The following is an 18,062-nucleotide window of genomic DNA, read 5'->3' as shown; positions in this document are numbered from 1 at the left end:
GGGAAACTGCAAATACATGCATGCATTGTTCTAGAAACTATAGGTAATATAGATTAGGCCGAGTAATTTAACTTCAAACACAGAACTTAACAGGCGTGAATCCATTTTTAATATGGATTTCCAAATGAATGTGTAGCACACAATCACGGCGAAGGAATGAGAAACCACGTCGCCTGAAGCCAGCGACAGTTTCACCCGTCTGTGGGCTCGTACACAATGTCTCATTTCATTTTGAACTTAAACTGAACAGTTTTTTTTTCAACACTGGCGGAAAAATATCAATATTAAAAATATTACAATTTATATATATAATCAACATTTTATGTCAGTGAAACCTGCAAAAATTGAAAGGACTCAAAGGTTATTTGAGATTTATCTAGAAGACACTGAAGAGTCTCACAGCATGTAAAATGATGATGTGAAATAATTCATCTTCCTGGACATGAATTCGTCTTCATGTAAACAAACATCAGTGTCAGTGTGATCATCCCCATTTTCTTCCAAAGTGAGGGACAGACTTTAACTTTTCATTTTCCCCGTATGAAAATGTTCCAGTGATACAGATGTGCGTGTTTCACAAAAAATGATCCACACTATTAAAATTAGCTTTATTCAAGGCACATCGCCAAACACTGAAGCCGTCTCAACTGACTGTGAAATAAACTCACCGTAAACTTTTCAGTGACGTGTGAAACATGAAGGACATTTGCAGTTTTAAACTCAAACTGATTAGAGAGTACAAAGGTTAAAGTTCAACTCAGACACAAAAATATCCCTGATTGAGAAACAAATGATAAATTAACTTGCAGCAATTAATATTAAAAAATAAAAACACTAAACACACGGATGATGGGGAGACCTGTTTCAGTCCAGTGTGAGGTGTTAGCTTCACTCCTAAACTCCGGAGTTTTTCCAAAGTTCCCAGGTCTGAGAGCAAACAGTATAGCTGTGTGTTTGTGTGTACGGGTTCTTGCTATCTTGGTGGGGACCAAAATCTGAAATTTACTATACTGGTGTGGACCAAAATCCAGGTCCTCATCAGGTTGAAGGCATTTTTCACACTCAAAATGTGGTTTTAGTGTCAAGGTTACAAATGGGTTATGACTAGGCTAGGTTTAGGGTTAGGGTAAGCGGCTAGGGAAAGCATTATGTCAATGGGATGTCCCCATGAGGAATGCAAACCAGACGTGTGTGTGTGTGTGTGTTTGCGTGTGTGTGCATGTATCTACCACACTTCCATGGTCAGTTAGAATAACTCAACATGCCTGTCTCTGGACAGTGGGAGGAAGCCAGAGTACACACACAAAAATGTTTGAACTAGAAACCTTCCCACTGTGAGGCAACAAACCCAACCCCTGCACCACTATGCCACTGTAGTAGGCAGCATTGAATACGGGGGTGCCACTGTTTGATAATGTGAAATGCCCAGAATAACAAAACCAAGAACAAAAGTTATCACAGTAAAATATCTGCTTTTCAAACACCTGCCAACACATGCTTTATTCTGACAGAGTCGATCACAGTCGTGGGACCGAGTAATGTCCAGCTCATCTGCCCAAACATGATGGCTGGTGTTTTCCAGTTCCTATGGAAACAAGGGTCCAGTAGCCACCTGTGAAACTTGTGTTTTCAGAATTTTGGCTCCGATTTGGTACCAAAGTGTCAGAGCAATGACGTCTCAGTGGCGTGTGTCTTAACCATTCACAGTTTGAGGCTCGGATTTTGAACAACGTTGTGGAAGAAGTGAAGAGTCGGGTGTGCGTCGGCGAAGCAGTCGTTATGGTTCAGGACGAGGCACTGGCTTCATTGGGGAGAAGTGCTCGAATACCAGCGCCGAGGTGAAATCGTCCTCAGAGGTCTGTGGGCATTTTAAGGGGCTGCACTGTGCGCTCCCACCGACAGGCACGCAGGTGTGTACACCTTCACCGTCTCGTCCCAGGAACAGTCCACCACCTGCATACACACAACCACACACATGCTGTTCAAGAGCACCTCACACTCACATCGGGATTTGAACCTGCAGCATCAAATGAACCGAATCATCCATCCATCCATCCATCCATTCACTTCCGTTTATCCTTTTCAGGGTCGCGGGGGGCGCTGGAGCCTATCCCAGCTGTCATAGGGCGAGAGGCGGGGTACACCCTGGACAGGTCGCCAGTCTGTCGCAAGGCTAACACACAGGGACAAACAACCATTCGCACTCACCGAGTGAGTGAATCAATAGAACAAAAAACATCCTGCAGTATGCAGACGTATTAAACATGTCAGGCTGACGATTTACAGAATACGGTGCAAGAAACATCTGGAATACTTCTATTTAATGACACTCATAAAAAACAAAAACAAACAATAAACACTAAACACAAAGCCACATATTCTGTTTCCAGCTTCTAATGGATTTAGGATTTACTGCTTAAAATCACAGTAAAATCATGTTTTTTGGTGCTTGAACAAACAAGATGATTCCTGAGGCTCTGCAAGTCTGAGTCGGCATTTACTGACAATCCTCGATGGTTCAAGTAAGGAATGACTGACAGTGAGAGAAGAATCTAATGCTTTCACTCCGTAATGATGGGAAAACCCCATTATATAGAAATTTCTGGATTTTTATATTCATATTAATGAAAACTGAAGTCCCTGAAAGATGGAAAAATGAGGCTCATTTCCACCACACGAGGTTAAACACAGATTTAATCCAGGACTATAAAGCAAGCATCGACATCACTGACAGAAACATGTCTGAACCAAAACTCTCACAATTTATATACTTTTAGAAATCAGAAGATAGAGCTTGTGAAGATTGATGTAAAGTGAAGCACGTATCCAGAGAAAATCTGGAATAAACTGAATGTTCTTTTCTGCAGCAAAAAAAAAGAAGATGTGACTGGGCAGGTAACAGCTGGTTCTCTGTGGTAAAGTTAAATCACGCTCAAGCTTCCAGCTGAAATTACCTGCAGCTCTGAGACAACAGAGGAGTTCGGGTTAAGTGTGGTCTCTGTCTCCTCTCACAAACACATCAAAGTGTTCCACCTGAATTAGCTTCCATTATCAGGTCGGGCACAAAGGAGTTTAGAGAGCGTGCAGACTCCAGGTCTGCACAACAAACTCTCTTTTCTTTCCTGTGTTTTGCCTCCAAAGAACATCCTCTCAGGTTTGTGAAGGCTAGTTTAAGAGCTGTCCATCGACATAAATCCATTTATTGCACTTCATCCTCTTGCTTTCATCAGTCTCCACTGATTCACCAGCAGGTTGAGCAGGACTGAGAGTGTATTAATAAAAACATGCTTTTATATTTGCAGTATTTTCTCTTCGTCATCCAGGTTTCATCTCAGCTGCGGTGGTTTTACATCAAACCACAGATACTGAGTGTTTCCCAAAAGCTCGTCAGTATGAATGAAGAGGAAAGAGTGTCTGTTAAGAAATAACATTTGATTTGGGTTTACTTTCACAGCACAAACACATAAAGCAGTCACGACATCAGCTGAGAGCTAAATCATAAAAATAAAAAAGTCATATTTTTGTGTTTTAGAGTTTTCTGGGACTGTCAGCTTATTCATTCATTGGGTTAAAAGTGACCACAGCGCTTTAAGAAGGTGGAGCCGGCCGGCTCAGATGAGTCGAGGTAGTTCTTAGTTCAACCATCCAGATACCAGAATATTTACTCAGACTGACTCGAATCAGAACAGGACAGTTTGTCAGTGTCAGTCATGTTAAACTCTTCATACCCAAATGTTTCCTGTACTTTCATGTAACTTTTTCTTTTTCTCGTCTTTCAGACAGCGTCATCAACGAGACATCTAAGTCTTAAAGAACAACCACCATCCACAAGAGTCCTGATCTTAGCATCGCAGACTATGAGGTCTTGTTCGTATGTACATGGGTATCGATAACTTTGTTTCAGCCTTTAGCCCACTTCTTATTCTCAGTGATGGAACCACATTCAAGAAGAAAGATATAGGAACTCTGACATCAGAGACCAAAAACTCACACTTCATTCATCTAAGTGCCAACACTGCAGACGACCGAGCCATCATCCCCTCCCCCATTCCTCCTGGATGATTTTAAACGACCTGCCTGCTGAAGACTTTGAAAAAAACGGTATCTGTATCCGATTTCTTTCTTACTGCAGTTTGTATGAAGCTAACTAATAAAACATTTTGTAATTTTAAAGCCTTCACATTTAAATTTCGGAGCCTAAATTTCATTTTATACTTTTTGGTTGTTTAGCTGGTGCATTTTTACAAAATCAGATAGTGTTTGTAAGTCACACAATACAGCAATTCGAGGACAACTGATACGTCAAGAGTAGAAGGAAAAACAGTTACCCCCAATAAGGCAGGAATACTGTTTACCCTAATCTCTGCCATTTCCATCATGTTTCCCCTTCACCACAGTGCCACTGTATACAGAAACCGTAAATTCATCTTTTTGAACATTAGATTTATATTTATTTAGCACTCTTTTAGCACTCTTTGACACTCTTTGGTAAGTCCACATGTCAGGGGTCAGGCTTTTTCATTTGGAGCATTTGCACTAGGGATGGGTACCGGTTCTGACATAAACTGTAGTAACCAGACCGAAAAGCAGCGCACATTTCGGTGCTTTTTTTTTTTCCTGAGATGTCACACACTTTGGATTCCAGCCAATCATTTTACCTTTGCGAGTGTAGCAGGCGGGCCCAGGTACGTACGTTCTTTTAGAGCAGAGCTACAGATTAAAAATGCCCAAAGCGAAGCGGTCAAAGTCTGGCTGCACTTCACAGCAAAAGATGCAAACTCAGCAGCCTGCAACAAGTGCTTTAAGGTGATACTGTGCAAAGGAGGTAACACCTCGAATCTGGTGAAACACCTGGCGACATATAGCATTTTGTTAAAAGCCGAGAAATGCGCCGTATTTGATAGCTTGCTGCGAGACCTCACACCGAGCACATTTACTGCGCGTGGGTTGCCTGTTATCTGACCCGGAGCAACATTTCCCAAGAACCCGAAGAATAGAGTCCTGGCCCGTAGCCCTGCCAGTGTAGCAGAAATGATGAGGATGATGATGGCAGCAGCAGCCGTTCTTCTCTGCGTGAGTAGCTTCATGTTGTTTGTGTGTAATTTACGTTGAGGAGGCTAACCACGTTATTAAATTAATGCATGTAAGGTGAACTAGCAAACACCGTCGTAGTTACGTGGCTGTCTTCTTGTTTGATGGCAGATACTCCCTTCACCCTGGCCAAAAAGGCTAAAATGACCAAAGAAAAAGTGGAAAACAGTTAAACATGAGAGGATTAGGACAAAGTTTGTGTTTTTTCCATTGTTTAAGCACTGCTTCCAGCCAAGAGTGATGCCATATATGCCCCATAGCTACAGAAAAGGCTAACATTGTTATCTTTTTACAAAAAAAACCAGCTGAACATGAGAGGTTTTTGGACAAAGTTTGTGTTCTCCATTCTTTAAGCACCGGTTCGAGCACCGTTTAAGCACCGGCACCGTTTCAAAAGTACCGGTTTGGCACCGGTATCGGATAAAACCTAAACGATACCCATCCCTAATTTGCACGATGTCATACAAATATTCAGTGTAAGTTAATCAATAAGAAATAAAATTCAACATTTTGTTTGAAACAAACTCAAGAGGTAAAAAATCCTGACTGAAAATATTCGGCTGAAGTCTTTTTCCACAGACAGAGCTTTCAGACGATCCAGTGAAGGAGAAAATACAGCTGCAGCTCCACCTCCCTCTCTTTACTCTATAATCAGCCGGGACATGGCTATCATCTGAATGACATGCCTCAGCATGGACGAGGCTATCAGCTGAATGACACACTGCCTCACTGTCATCTGTCCCAGCTGCAGAGTGGCTCATGATTTCAGCTTTCAAAGTACAACCCTGGTTCTGCTTCACTTTCGTGAATCTTAAAGATTTGTGCTGTTGCAGGTGTTAGAAGCAGCTTTGCGTTGGATTGAACAGTGAAGAAGACGCGGGATGAAGTCTGCTGGGTGCTGTTGAGGTTGTAAAAACAGAACTGATTGAAGAAATCCTGCTCTGTAAATGTGCTGCAGGTTTAACTTGCATATCCTTTGATTTGTTATAATCCATCACAGAGATGGAGGGTGAATTAAACACCCTAACTGGTTATTTTTACCTGCCGTGTTTGCTTCCTAAAGTTATAAAAATCCATACACACCATTAGCCATGAGCTGGGTATGGTCAAAAGAAATGTTAACACATGTTCAGATTATATTATTGTTTAACTTGATCAATTTAGCGTGTTTCAGCTACTGCTGATTTTTACACTCACCTGCCATCTCTGACTCATCTGACAACCCAACGCCAATAACACTAAGCTGAGGTTTTTACCTGATTGGTTAAAAAGTGGCTTGAAGAGGTGTTCAGCATTTGGATTTAAGAGGTCAGGTTTAAAAACAAAACATAGATGCACTCTTGAACTTGAATACCTGCAAATTGCTTTTGTGAAACAGTTTCATAGCAGCAAAAGTCTGAAATGCTTTTCAATTTTTAGAAGTAATAAATGCATGAACTAGTTTCTCAGCATCACTTTGAGACAGGATATTTCTAATTTTAGAGATATTGTACAAATGGAAGAACGCAGTCCTACATATTTGTTTAATATGTGCATTGAAGGACATATCCTGGTCAAAAATGACTCCAAGATTCCTCACAGTGTTACTGGAGGCCAAGGTAATGGCATCCATCCATTCATCCAGATTTCTAGAGCCGAGTACAATAAGGTCAAATTTATCTGAATTTGGAAGCGGAAAATTAGAGGTCATCCAGGTCTTTATGTCTTTAAGACATTCCTGTATTTTAACTAATTGGTTTGTGTTATCTGGCTTCATGTATAGATAAAGTTGGGTGTCATGTATGCTATGCCTTCTGATGATACTGCCTAAGGGAAGCATGTATAATGTAAACAGAATTGGTCCTAGCACTGAACCCTGTGGAACTCTCCATTTACATGTACAAATTGGGGTCTATTAGATAGATATGATACAAACTACTGCAGCGCAGTACCTGTAATACCTACAACATGTTCTAGTCCACTGTCAGAGGCTGTAAGAAGATCATTTGTAACCTTCACTAAAGCTGTTTTTTCTGTACTGCAATGAGCTCTGAAACCTGACTGAGACTCTGTTTTTGTGTTCGACTGTGATCGCAGTAACCACACTATCAGCATCCTCCATCGGGCTTTCCTCCTGCTCCATCGAATATCTGAATCAGACTTAACAAGCTTGGATGGCCTTTCAGGGAATGAGTAAGCAAAGTGGCCGTGCAGTGACTCAGCCACTGAGATGAGGAATGCCCTTCTTTAATCAACTTTAACAGCCAGTCGTAAGGCAAAGAAGGCAAAGGCTGCCAAGACTGCAGCAAAGCACAAAGAGGGAAAAATGTACAAAGAAAGCAAGAATAATAAAAGATGTGTGATGAGGAGAGGTAAGAGAAGAAAAAGGCCACAGGAAGAAATAGTTTAAAGTCTGAAGAACGTTTTATGTCTCCTCAAATATTTTTTATTTAACATAAGAAAAACATGAATGAAATGAGTAATTAAAAGACTAATAAGCTGGTGGCAAAATGGCACTCTCAGGCAAAAGTCATGCATTTATGTAGCAGAATATACACATTTAATCGTTGAATAGCACTGCTTCAAGGTACTTACTCTTTATGAATGTACAAAGAGTTGTTCAGTAAATCCATTCACTGTTTTGTCTGTGACATATCAAAGCAGCAAAGTCCTCAAATGTCCACCCCACCAAAGACATCCCCTTTATGATGACAAAGAGTAAATACAGCGAGAACCACAGAAATGTGTCCATTTCTGATCTGAGGGGTAAAAATAACGCTAACAGACTTTTTACTTTCAGCTTTGGTAACTAAGAAACTTAAAAAAAACACAACCTTAACCTCATTTGTCTTGTTATCCAACTCGAAATAAAAAAAAAATTCTTGCTTTTTAATGTTTTTATGCTAATATATTTAACATTTCCTTATTTAAGTATATGGATCTGGGATTTTGGTTTCGATGACTTTGAACTGCAATTCTCTGAAAGATTTGGACAAGATTGTGTTTTCCTATAATCTATAAAGCAAATGCATAATGGAGGAGTTGAACGGTTTGCTACTGAGCTACCTTTTCTTTTTTCCTTTGGACAAGTAAGCCCAGACCTGAGCCACAAGCATGGTGAATATATCCAACATCTAGATCAGGGGTGGGGAGCTCCAGGCCTTAAGGGTCGGTGTCCTGCAGGTTTTAGATCTCACCCTGGGTCAACACACCGGAATCAAATGATCAGTTCATTACCAGGCCTCTGGAGAACTTCGAGACATGTTGAGGTCATTTAGCCATTTAATGAACTGTGTTGGATGAAGGACGCATCTAAAACCTGCAGGACACCGGCCCTTGAGGCCTGGAGCTCCCCAACTCCTGATCTAGATCCTCAGTATAAAGCATGATCCCGAGTTAGAAATAACCCCACAGTTAGTTTCAGTCTGTATTACACCACAAAAGGACAGCATAGCATTAAGATAAGATAAGATAAGATAAGATAGAACTTTATTAATCCCTCGGGTGGGTTCCTCTGGGAAATTCGATTTCCAAAAAAGCACAGCACCGACAGAAGTTACAGAGTTATACACACACACATATATATAAATACAGAGACAATATAAATAAAATATACGAAGGGGATAAATAGAATAAATAGGAATAAAAATAAAAATACAAGTGAATTGCACATTTCAAGTATTGAGTCTAAAAGTATTGAGTCATTAAGACAAACATACACTAAGACCAAAACTTATTTACTGATATATTAAATACTGATGAGGCAAAACATTATGACCAGCTGGTCCATCATGTGCATATACTGTTTGCATGTGTGGGAGATTTAATTTCACTCGGTTTACTGCAAATTTTCTTTGTTTGATCAAACCTAACTACGCGTTAGCAGTCTGTGCTTCTTTATTGGACTGTGTGCTTTAACGGTGCACATAACAGACATAATATAACAACATATACAATAAAATAATAATTCTTCCAATGAAACAAAAATAACAGTGGTCAGTTGTACAAGCTTTGAGCTGTTATTAGAAGGAGTTTTAATATAAAAAAAAACAACAATCCACAGACCAGTGAACAGATGTCATCCTGCAGTCCTGTGTGATCTATCGCCTTACTCTGTCTCTAACACACACACACGATAACCACTTAAACAGTGCACAGTGTGTGTCCCTGTGTGTGTGCACGGTAAAGGCGGGTGATCCATCAGACACACATGGCTATGCCAGAATAAAACCACACCAGTGAGGGAGGTAAGGCAGTGTGATGGACGGAGAAAGCAAAGCAAAAGAGAAAGTGATTTAGACAAAAGTGATGAGCATGAGTTAGCACATTTATCAGAGGAAGAAATTAAAACACAAGAGCTGAAATATATTAAACATGAACAGACCAGAAAAATATGGAAGCTGTGGTGAAGAGCAGACTTCAGGATGATGAATGGCGTTGGACAGTAGGACAGATAGTGTAGCCTTATCGGGTTTCCGGTAGATTAGCCCGTGCGAGGATTAACGGAGTGGGCAGCTTGTTTATGGAAATGATGTGCGAGTTCAGTTTGAGTGCTTACAACTAAAATCGAACGCAGCACAACATTTCCCTCAAATCTCCGTCTGCATGTTCGCTCAGTGGAACACGACTCGGCATGTGTGCTCCACTTCACACAACAAGCACCTGTACTTCAGAATACTGTGTTTCCTGACTTTATGTTAGATTGTTTCAACAGATTCCCCATCGAACACAACCTGCTGTGGCGTTCATACTCACATGAAACATATTCAGGATTTCGTTTTATCTTCAGATTTTCTAGAAGCACAAGTAATTCACTTCAATTCAGTTTTAGTTATAGATATTGATAATTGTAATAAAGATCCTAACAATCACACAATCCCCTATTAGCAAGCACTTGGTGACAGTGGGAAGGAAAAACTCCCTTTTAAAAGGAAGAAACCTCCAGCAGGAAAGGGTAGCTAACACAGAGAAAGCCAAAGTCCCGGTAGACCACAAGCTCGGCCTTCAGACTGCTCTGAACATCCAGTTTATGACAGTTTGTTTCTACTCGTGTCTTCATGTTTGGTCACAGAGAGCAGATATTAGTATAGAAGACACAGAAACCTGGGAAAGCAAGGAGAAATCTAACAGCACAAACATTTCCTACCTGGATTAGAGATCCTTTGTACATGTTTTGTATGCGCACACATTCTGAGGACAGTTGAATCCCATTTCATGCTAATGCTTAGCCATACTGTATACTGCAGAAGCTGCAGTATGATCGAAAGAAAATACTTTAAGGATGGAGCCAGACACACTTTCTGCCTCTGGAAAAAACAAAACTGTGCTTTTGCCAGTTATGAGGCAGGTTTATAAAATGTCCATGCCACAGATAATCAGAGGAATCTGCAGCTTTGATAAAAACCCTGAAGATGATGGTTCACCTCCCAGAGACGAGCTGGAACAAAAAGCCAAGACCAGCCACACCGAACACTCGACTGTCCACACTTAATCAGTAAAAAAAAACCCAAAAAAAACAACCACATAAACTATCCACAGCCTCACACGTGGAGACAAACCAGCCTGCGTGTCAGTGATTGGGTCAGTCAGTCCCTGCTTCTCTAAGATGGTCGAGGAGACTTTGAAGACATTTATTAGCGGTTTCATTAAAAGCTCTGGAGTCTCTCAGATAAACAGAGTGTATCAGTCCTGTGACGCAGCACATTTCAGCAGCAGACGGATGGATTTCTAACCCAAACCATCATCATTTTCTCAACCTAACCAAGCAGATTGTAGTGCCTAAACACAACCGTGCCCTCGGTGGGAGTCAAACTAATCAGCAAGTGAAAACAGACCAAAACACTGTTCTGTCGTATTTACCCCACTGCCATACCTCCAAACTCTCAAAAGGTGGACATTATTGCTCAACACCAGCGAGACTGACCACTGACGTAAATATTTGGTCAATTTGTTCATCTCGAACAACAGAACAGAAAATAAGTTCTGCACACACACTATTTTTTTAAATCCTGAACACCAAAGAGCTGGTTTTTAATCACGTTTGAGTAACGGGCAGTTTTCCTCTGGAGAATTCCCCTTTTGACCCCGTCAATAGGTCTTCTATAGCTTTTACATTCAACTTGTGTCTTATTGAGAATGAAAGGCACGTGTTCAACGGCCACCCACAGAGATGCAGAGAACAAAAATCTGAATGAGCCAATCACGTGATGTGGAGGAAGCAGCAGGTCACAACTGTCAGTGTCTCGCACGAGCTGCAGACAAACTTCACCTGAAATATTAGCCGGTTATATTAATTATTCATGTTTTATCAATTTGCAGCAGCTGCTGGGTCAAACATGGGGGCGGTGAATTTTATGACTGTTTAGTTTATGAGTCATAAAGTCCAACATGCCCAAGGCCTGTTGGAGCCACCATAATGGTATGACCACTTCCGAACTATCTGAAAACTATTTTCCTGGTGCAGAGAACAGCAGTTCATAAAATATGCCAGACTGGACCCTTTGGTGCAAACCATTTGTTTGACACTGTGGTCTAAGACTTTACGTCAAAGGGGAAGGTGCAAAAAGAGAACCGCAGCTGCAGTAGTACATATGAAACTGGCAAATAACAGGTTTGGAAATCAACTGGAGGACAGAGCTGTATCATGAGTACAACAACAAGGCAAGCCAGGCGAACGTTAGCCTCGAACATGATGTTAGTACGTAAACAGAAGCTACTTTAACGAAGCTCAGCTCTTTGTAAAATATTACAGAAGACTGTTTGAGGTAGAAAGAACAAAGGCGACAAAGGAGGGGATGCTAGCAGCTGGTGAGAATCACTGGAGCGCTCAGTCTGTATGACCGGAAGAGCTAAAGGTGGTTGTTTTTCTGTGTGACGGTGTTGTGCAGCTCTTGCAGACTTACAAGGTGAAGCTGTTATTGTATTCTTTTACCTCCATTTAAGTTACTCAGCATCATTACTATTGCTCTATAATTCTGCTGATGTCAGCACTTTATTTGAATACTTTCACACTTTAAAATACAAAGTGAATAAAAGAATTCGTATTCTTCTTCTGTCTTATTTTCTAATGCTAGCTAGCTCTGCTAAAATTAGCCACAGTAAACAAGCTAATGTTTCACTGGCAGGTAAAATATGACTTTATTACTGACTAGTGATTTCAAATGTCCTTTAAATGCATGTGCAATATCTGTCTCAGCAGTGTTTAACCTCGTCTATTAGACGATTTTCTGACTTTTTAGAGTCTAATCTTTCTACTTAATCGATTATTTGCCAGAAACATCCTCTGAAAGCAGGACAGATGAATGTCGATTCTTGTTCCTCATTCAAATTATTTAGAAATGCTTCTAAATTATCCCTGAAAAGAGTTTTTGTTTTTTTCCCCTGAGTATCTGATGTGATTCGAGCAGAGAGACGTCCCAAGGAGAGAAACTCGACCCCAGAGGAAGACGGAAAATAAGAGCGGCGATCTGATCCATGACGTCAGTGCAAGTGTCCTCCACACTGTCACTGAGTGTGGCTCGCATTTTCACAGCCTGCTTCTCCACAATGACACGACTGATAACAGCGCGGCTAACAATACAACTCATTACTGTTGGTGCTTCCACCCACACACACACACTCTGCAGCTCATTACTGCACCTCTCTCTCACACACACATACACACAGCTCGCTGACTGTCACAGTGAACTCTGGCGTTCGGGACAGCCTGCCCTCTGTGATTGGTTGCTGTGGGTAACTGACTGTTTACCATCACGTTGTGGGGTTACGCCGTGGATCGTGAGGCCGTTATCACGTACGCACTTCCACCTCGTCACCGTTTGTATCCTGCTCAATCTGATTTTCCACTTGAGCTATTTCTGGCTTCAAGTGAAAACTCTGACGATGGTGCACGCCGACAAAATGAATTTGTATGCTCTCAAGGCGGAGAGGTGAATTATTTCCATCCTTCACAAACCTCCACAAAACAAACAACCAAAAAAAAAAATGTGGGTCTGTTTCTGAGTTTCGTACTTTCTTGTAGTGTAGTGGTTATAACACATCTGCCTCTGGGCTCACAAGCCAGTCTGCTCCTGTCCTGGAAAAATCGGTGCTAAATCAAACACGTGGATCCATTTGCTGTGGTAACCCTGGGGGAAATAGGTAAGAGTGCGACAGAAATCCCTTCTCCGCTCACTTTTACAGATATGTACATATGATGGAGAATCAGAAGGGATCCGATTTTTGGAGCTGAAATTTTTCAGGTTTTTGTTGGTAGTCTTCTCGATTGGTCATGGTTGTGCAGGCAAAGAATAAAATCCAATCAAATCGGCTAAAACGATTTAACTTTTTATCTTCCTTGTTAAAAACAGTGGCTAAACAAGGATTTTTGACCTAAAGTTATCAGGCTAGTTTTCAACTGCTTCTTCTCTGCTTCAGTCTGCAGCAGCTGATCCAAGTCGTGACTTGAAGTTAAGTCAATCTAGAGTCAAAATAGCTCCATGAAAAATTGTGTTTTATTAAAAAACTCAAAGACAAATGCTGCATTTCCATGAAATATCCACCATAAGACACAGGAAGGAACCAACAGCTGCCTAAATGAAGTGAATCCGATGGCCACCCGGAGGGTAAGGAATCAATCTCAGGACTTCTGGTGCGGTTCGTTAAAAGCTCAGCTGGGATTTCTGCATCACTTAAAGTTAACGGGCTGAATCCTGTAAAGCAGAGCTTGCTTGGTTAAGGTGCATCGCTGCATCAAATAGTAGACGGGAAACTGGCTGAAAGTGTTTTTAAGGGTTATGGTGAACTTTGGCTAACTAAGCTAAACCTTTTTCTTTTTTTAAGAACACTTTCAACATGGCGCAGTGATGTAGGAGTGATAACCTCAGCTCACGCTTTCCTAAAGCAGCTGCAGCTGATTTCATCACTAATTTCCCAGCTGATGAGAATCCCAATATAGCTTTAGTCAGGATACCCCACACACTCATCCGGCAGCATTATGCTGGAGTCTGCTGGATGTCACATGTTTCCTTCAGTTTGAGAGCCACGCGGTGCAGCTCCTGTCAAAATTAGTCCAAAAACAGGACTGGACACCGGTGGCCTTTTCAATTCACTGCTTTCTTACCCTGACACATCAGAGCACCCCACACGGTGACGGGCGACCGGGGCTGAGCGTTTCGGTGTGTGGGTAAAACTTAGCCTTGTGCGGACATATTGATTTATGGCCCCAATTCAAAACTACTAGAAACACGGAGTGGGCACAATGAGGCGAGAACAGAAGAAGGAATATGCCTGAATATGGAAGTCAGCAGGAATACCTGAAGAAGGAATGATCCAGATTTTTTAAATGGTACATTTCCGTCTATTAAAAATACCAAATTCATAGAATAATGGAAATCAAAAACTTGATTAATAAAATGTTAGTAAATTTCACTCTTTGCCGTTTTAATCAAGTTAAATCCAGTGAATTCATTTTTCACAGTTTCATGGCAGAAGTCTAAAGGCCAGCCTGACTCGGTTTTACACTCTTGTGCATCTAATTACTCTCAGCAAGCATCGCTGGTAATGTTTAAACCTGAGTGAGTGTCACAATGTTAAACTAAGTTCTGGGGACACAGATCGTCCCCAGAACCTCTGCTAAAAGACATTTTGGAGTACTGTTATGTTTATATGGTGGTGAGAAGGCTGACGTACACTCAGGAAGGTTATATTACTCATTTGGTTTGTCTTTAGCTGGATTACTCAACGTTTGGGAAATTTGCATGAAAACTTCTAAAATGGAGACCTTTAAAAAACCAGCTGAGTGTACACATGTATTTATGAATGTGGATAAATATGAGTCTGGGAGCGTGTTTTGGTCTGAGAACTAAAACCTGTTCAGCAGATGCTAACACAGGAACACCCACATACACCCATACACACAAAACATTGGTTCTTTCATCCTTTGAGTGTTACCTCAGTAAGTCAGCTGGCTCATTACAAACAGCACAGGTGGGTGATGTTACCTGGTTGGGGATGTGCAGGTTGAAGTCTAATCCACAGACAAACTCTGAATGATGCTCTACAGTATCCAGGAGAGGCTGTTGTCGGCTATAATCCCAAAACCTACAAACACACACACACAAATATTTGATCATTTTCAAGCTGCAGCATGTCAAAGACAAACGAAGAGCTCAGTGTTTTTCCATTCAATGCAATGACAAACTGCTGAGGAGGAGGAGGAGGAGAGGGACGAAGAGAAAAAGATGTTAGAAGTTTAGGTAACAGAGTGGGACCAAAGCGACGACCCCAAGTGTTCTCTGTGCTGTTTATAGCTAAAGATATGGTGCATCATTATTTCATCACCATTCATTCATTCATTCATTCATGTTTCTGCCATAGACTACACACCTATACTTATTATTCAGGTGCGACTAGAGAGACTTTTTACATGATTCACAGTTCAAAATAATTCTTATTTATGAGGCCACCCTCCCTTCCATAACATCCATAACAAAACAAAACGGTAAGATGCATATTGCATAAAAAAGGTGCTTAATGACCACAGAGGATCCTTCAAGCTTTTTTTGCAATGCCAGGTCTCAGATCAAGAAGCATCCCGACAGCATGCGCTGTGGAGACAGAATGCCAGAAACCAACTCAAAGTTCACTTCATCATTATTGTGCACCGATTCTAAAATCCTATTATACTACGAGCAAAAGAAAAGGAAGAACCAGAGTCGATGCTTTAAAGGCTTAAAGAGGAGGAGATGTGAGTGAGAGAGCAATCTCCAAAATGAGGTTATGAAAAATAAAGACGTGACAGAGCGAGCGAGGTAAGTGCAAATAAAACACAGTATCCAGACCCCGGCACGGCGGCCAATCACTCTAATTGAAAGACTACTTCTCTTTCTGGTTGTAAGTGTGTGTGTGTGTGTTTAAGCCCTGACGCAGCAAACACTCCCTCCAGACTCATCCACTTTGCAAATGTAATTAAATCATTTTCAGAGGGAACACTGCAGCTCTCACTGGGCTCCATTAGGCCCATATTAATACTGAGGCCCCACCCACCCACACACACACACACATGCACACACACAGAGTGATAGGTATCTGGGGACAGTCGAGCATTTAGTGATATTATGTGCTGAGTGTGTTGGTGTAAATCACTGTTCATGCTCAATTTCTTGCACTTGTACATGTTTCTGTGTGTGTGTGTTTGCTCTTATACACACTAATTTACTTAACGAGCTTAACAAGAGTTTTTTTTCATAATTCACACTCATGAAGATAAAAATTCTGAGGACCTGAAATAAACAACACAACAGCACTTTCAAAACAAGCTTTTAAATTTACAACACTTGTGATGAGTCAAGAGATTTTGAGATTTTATTTTATTGGCCTTTTTCAGCTTTATTAGACAGATCAGTGAAGAAACGACAGAAAAGCAGGGGCAGAGAGAGAAGGGGGAAGACATGCGGCAAAGGGCCGCAGGTCGTACTTGAACCTGGGCTGGCCGTTCTGCCATATGGCATGCGGGCGCCCGCTCAACACGCTGAGCTAAACCGGCACCCGAGATTTTGAGATCTTGATTATTTCGTACAGAAAGTAAAAACAATTTCTACAAATATATCAGTGAACCGGGCCCAGTGCCTTTATATTTCAAATAAAGGATCCACGATCTCTTCCAGAGACTCCTGCATGAAGCAGAGGAGGACTGCTGCTGCTTCAACCTATTAACCCTGTTTCCAAAGAAAAACCAACATCTCAACATTCATCCATCATCAGGACCCTGAAAACAGAAACATCTGGACACTGGTGCTGAGCCAGTTGTCTTTTAAAAACATTGTGTGACCTCTTGGAAAATTGAGACTTTCTGAAATAAAGTCTCAGTTTAATGAGATTTTTCTTATTATCATCTAATGATTTAATGCTCAAATATTGGGATAAAAACAAAATCAGCTCGATTTCTACATTTTCCACAGTATCGATATCTAAAAGCATGAGCCACTGCAGTCAGCTCATAGCTGCTAGATAATTATTCTGCCTCTTAATGCACTGAATGGGACCTCTGTGACAGAACTGTCCTGTGAAGCACTGTGGGGGAATAAATCTGTTTGAGCACAGAAAGCACAAGCTTCACTGCGGTTATGAAAAATGAATGAAAACATACAGATATTAGTTAACTGATGTTTCATTCACTTTATCACGAACTATTAATATAACTGTTTATCCTTCATTTTTGAATGGTAAACAGCATGAAAACACAATGTTGCATGAATGAACATCAGAGACAACTTTGCTCTTCTCTGTCTTGGGGAAGTTGAACACTGCCCAGAGTTACCTCTGTCAGGGAGGAGTCACACATTTGTGTTGCTTTGATGCCAGATGTTTGGGGTTTGTGTTTACAAGAACCACAACCAATCCGATCTTTAAGTCTTACGTCATTAGTCGTGCCTGGGCCTAAACTCCGCTGCAGGTCCCTAAGTCACACAATCACTGCGGCGTCACTGAGAGTTAAAACTGTCCAACTCCTTTCATCTGTAATAAAATGATCAGCGTTGTTGCTCTACCAGGTGTAAAAATTAAGTTTAACATCCAGGCATCCATGAAAACCAAATTTATGAAATGTAACGGAGTTAGAAGTTAGCAGGGAGTTAGCTCGCTAGTTTCCATCTAAATATAAAATATACCATGTTGTGGCTGAGAGATTTACAAAACAAATTAAAACGTACAGCTCTGCTATCACTTCCAACATAAATAAAGACAGAAAACAAAACAGCAGTGACGTTTGTAGGGTTACTGAAATTGGGTTAGCTGGTATATAATGATGTGCTACTTGATCGCTAGCGACACAGCTATGTTAGCATAATATAAACAGTGAAGCTAGACGATGAACGCTAACTTTTTTCCACTCAAAGTTAACGCGGGTGTTCCCGAAGGTTCAGGACAAACGCAATCGCATGGAAGGATGCGGTAAACGGACCGAACTTCAGTCGGGAGAACAGGTGAGATAATCCAACCACAATACGAGGTTA

The 18,062-nt window shown here is 41.1% G+C and overlaps 1 protein-coding gene across 4 annotated transcripts in view; it reads right to left on the bottom strand.

Moving 5' to 3' along the window:
• Positions 1-596: 596 nt before the first annotated feature.
• The window catches only part of pex7 (peroxisomal biogenesis factor 7), a 44,405-nt gene continuing 26,939 nt past the window's right edge, over positions 597-18,062 (bottom strand). For all 4 annotated transcript variants that reach the window (XM_080882492.1, XM_080882491.1, XM_080882490.1 and 1 more), the window contains exons 10-11: positions 15,051-15,150; positions 597-1,953 (exon numbers count right to left, since the gene is read on the bottom strand). In XM_080882492.1, coding sequence (XP_080738618.1) covers positions 1,870-1,953; positions 15,051-15,150 — 184 coding nt within the window. In that variant the 3' untranslated portion in view covers positions 597-1,869. The remainder of the gene's footprint in view (positions 1,954-15,050; positions 15,151-18,062) is intronic.

Source organism: Rhamphochromis sp. 'chilingali', assembly GCF_963969265.1.
Source record: "Rhamphochromis sp. 'chilingali' genome assembly, chromosome: 5".
NCBI classification, from domain to species: Eukaryota; Metazoa; Chordata; class Actinopteri; order Cichliformes; family Cichlidae; genus Rhamphochromis; species Rhamphochromis sp. 'chilingali'.
This window is presented reverse-complemented; position numbering and strand designations above follow the sequence as displayed.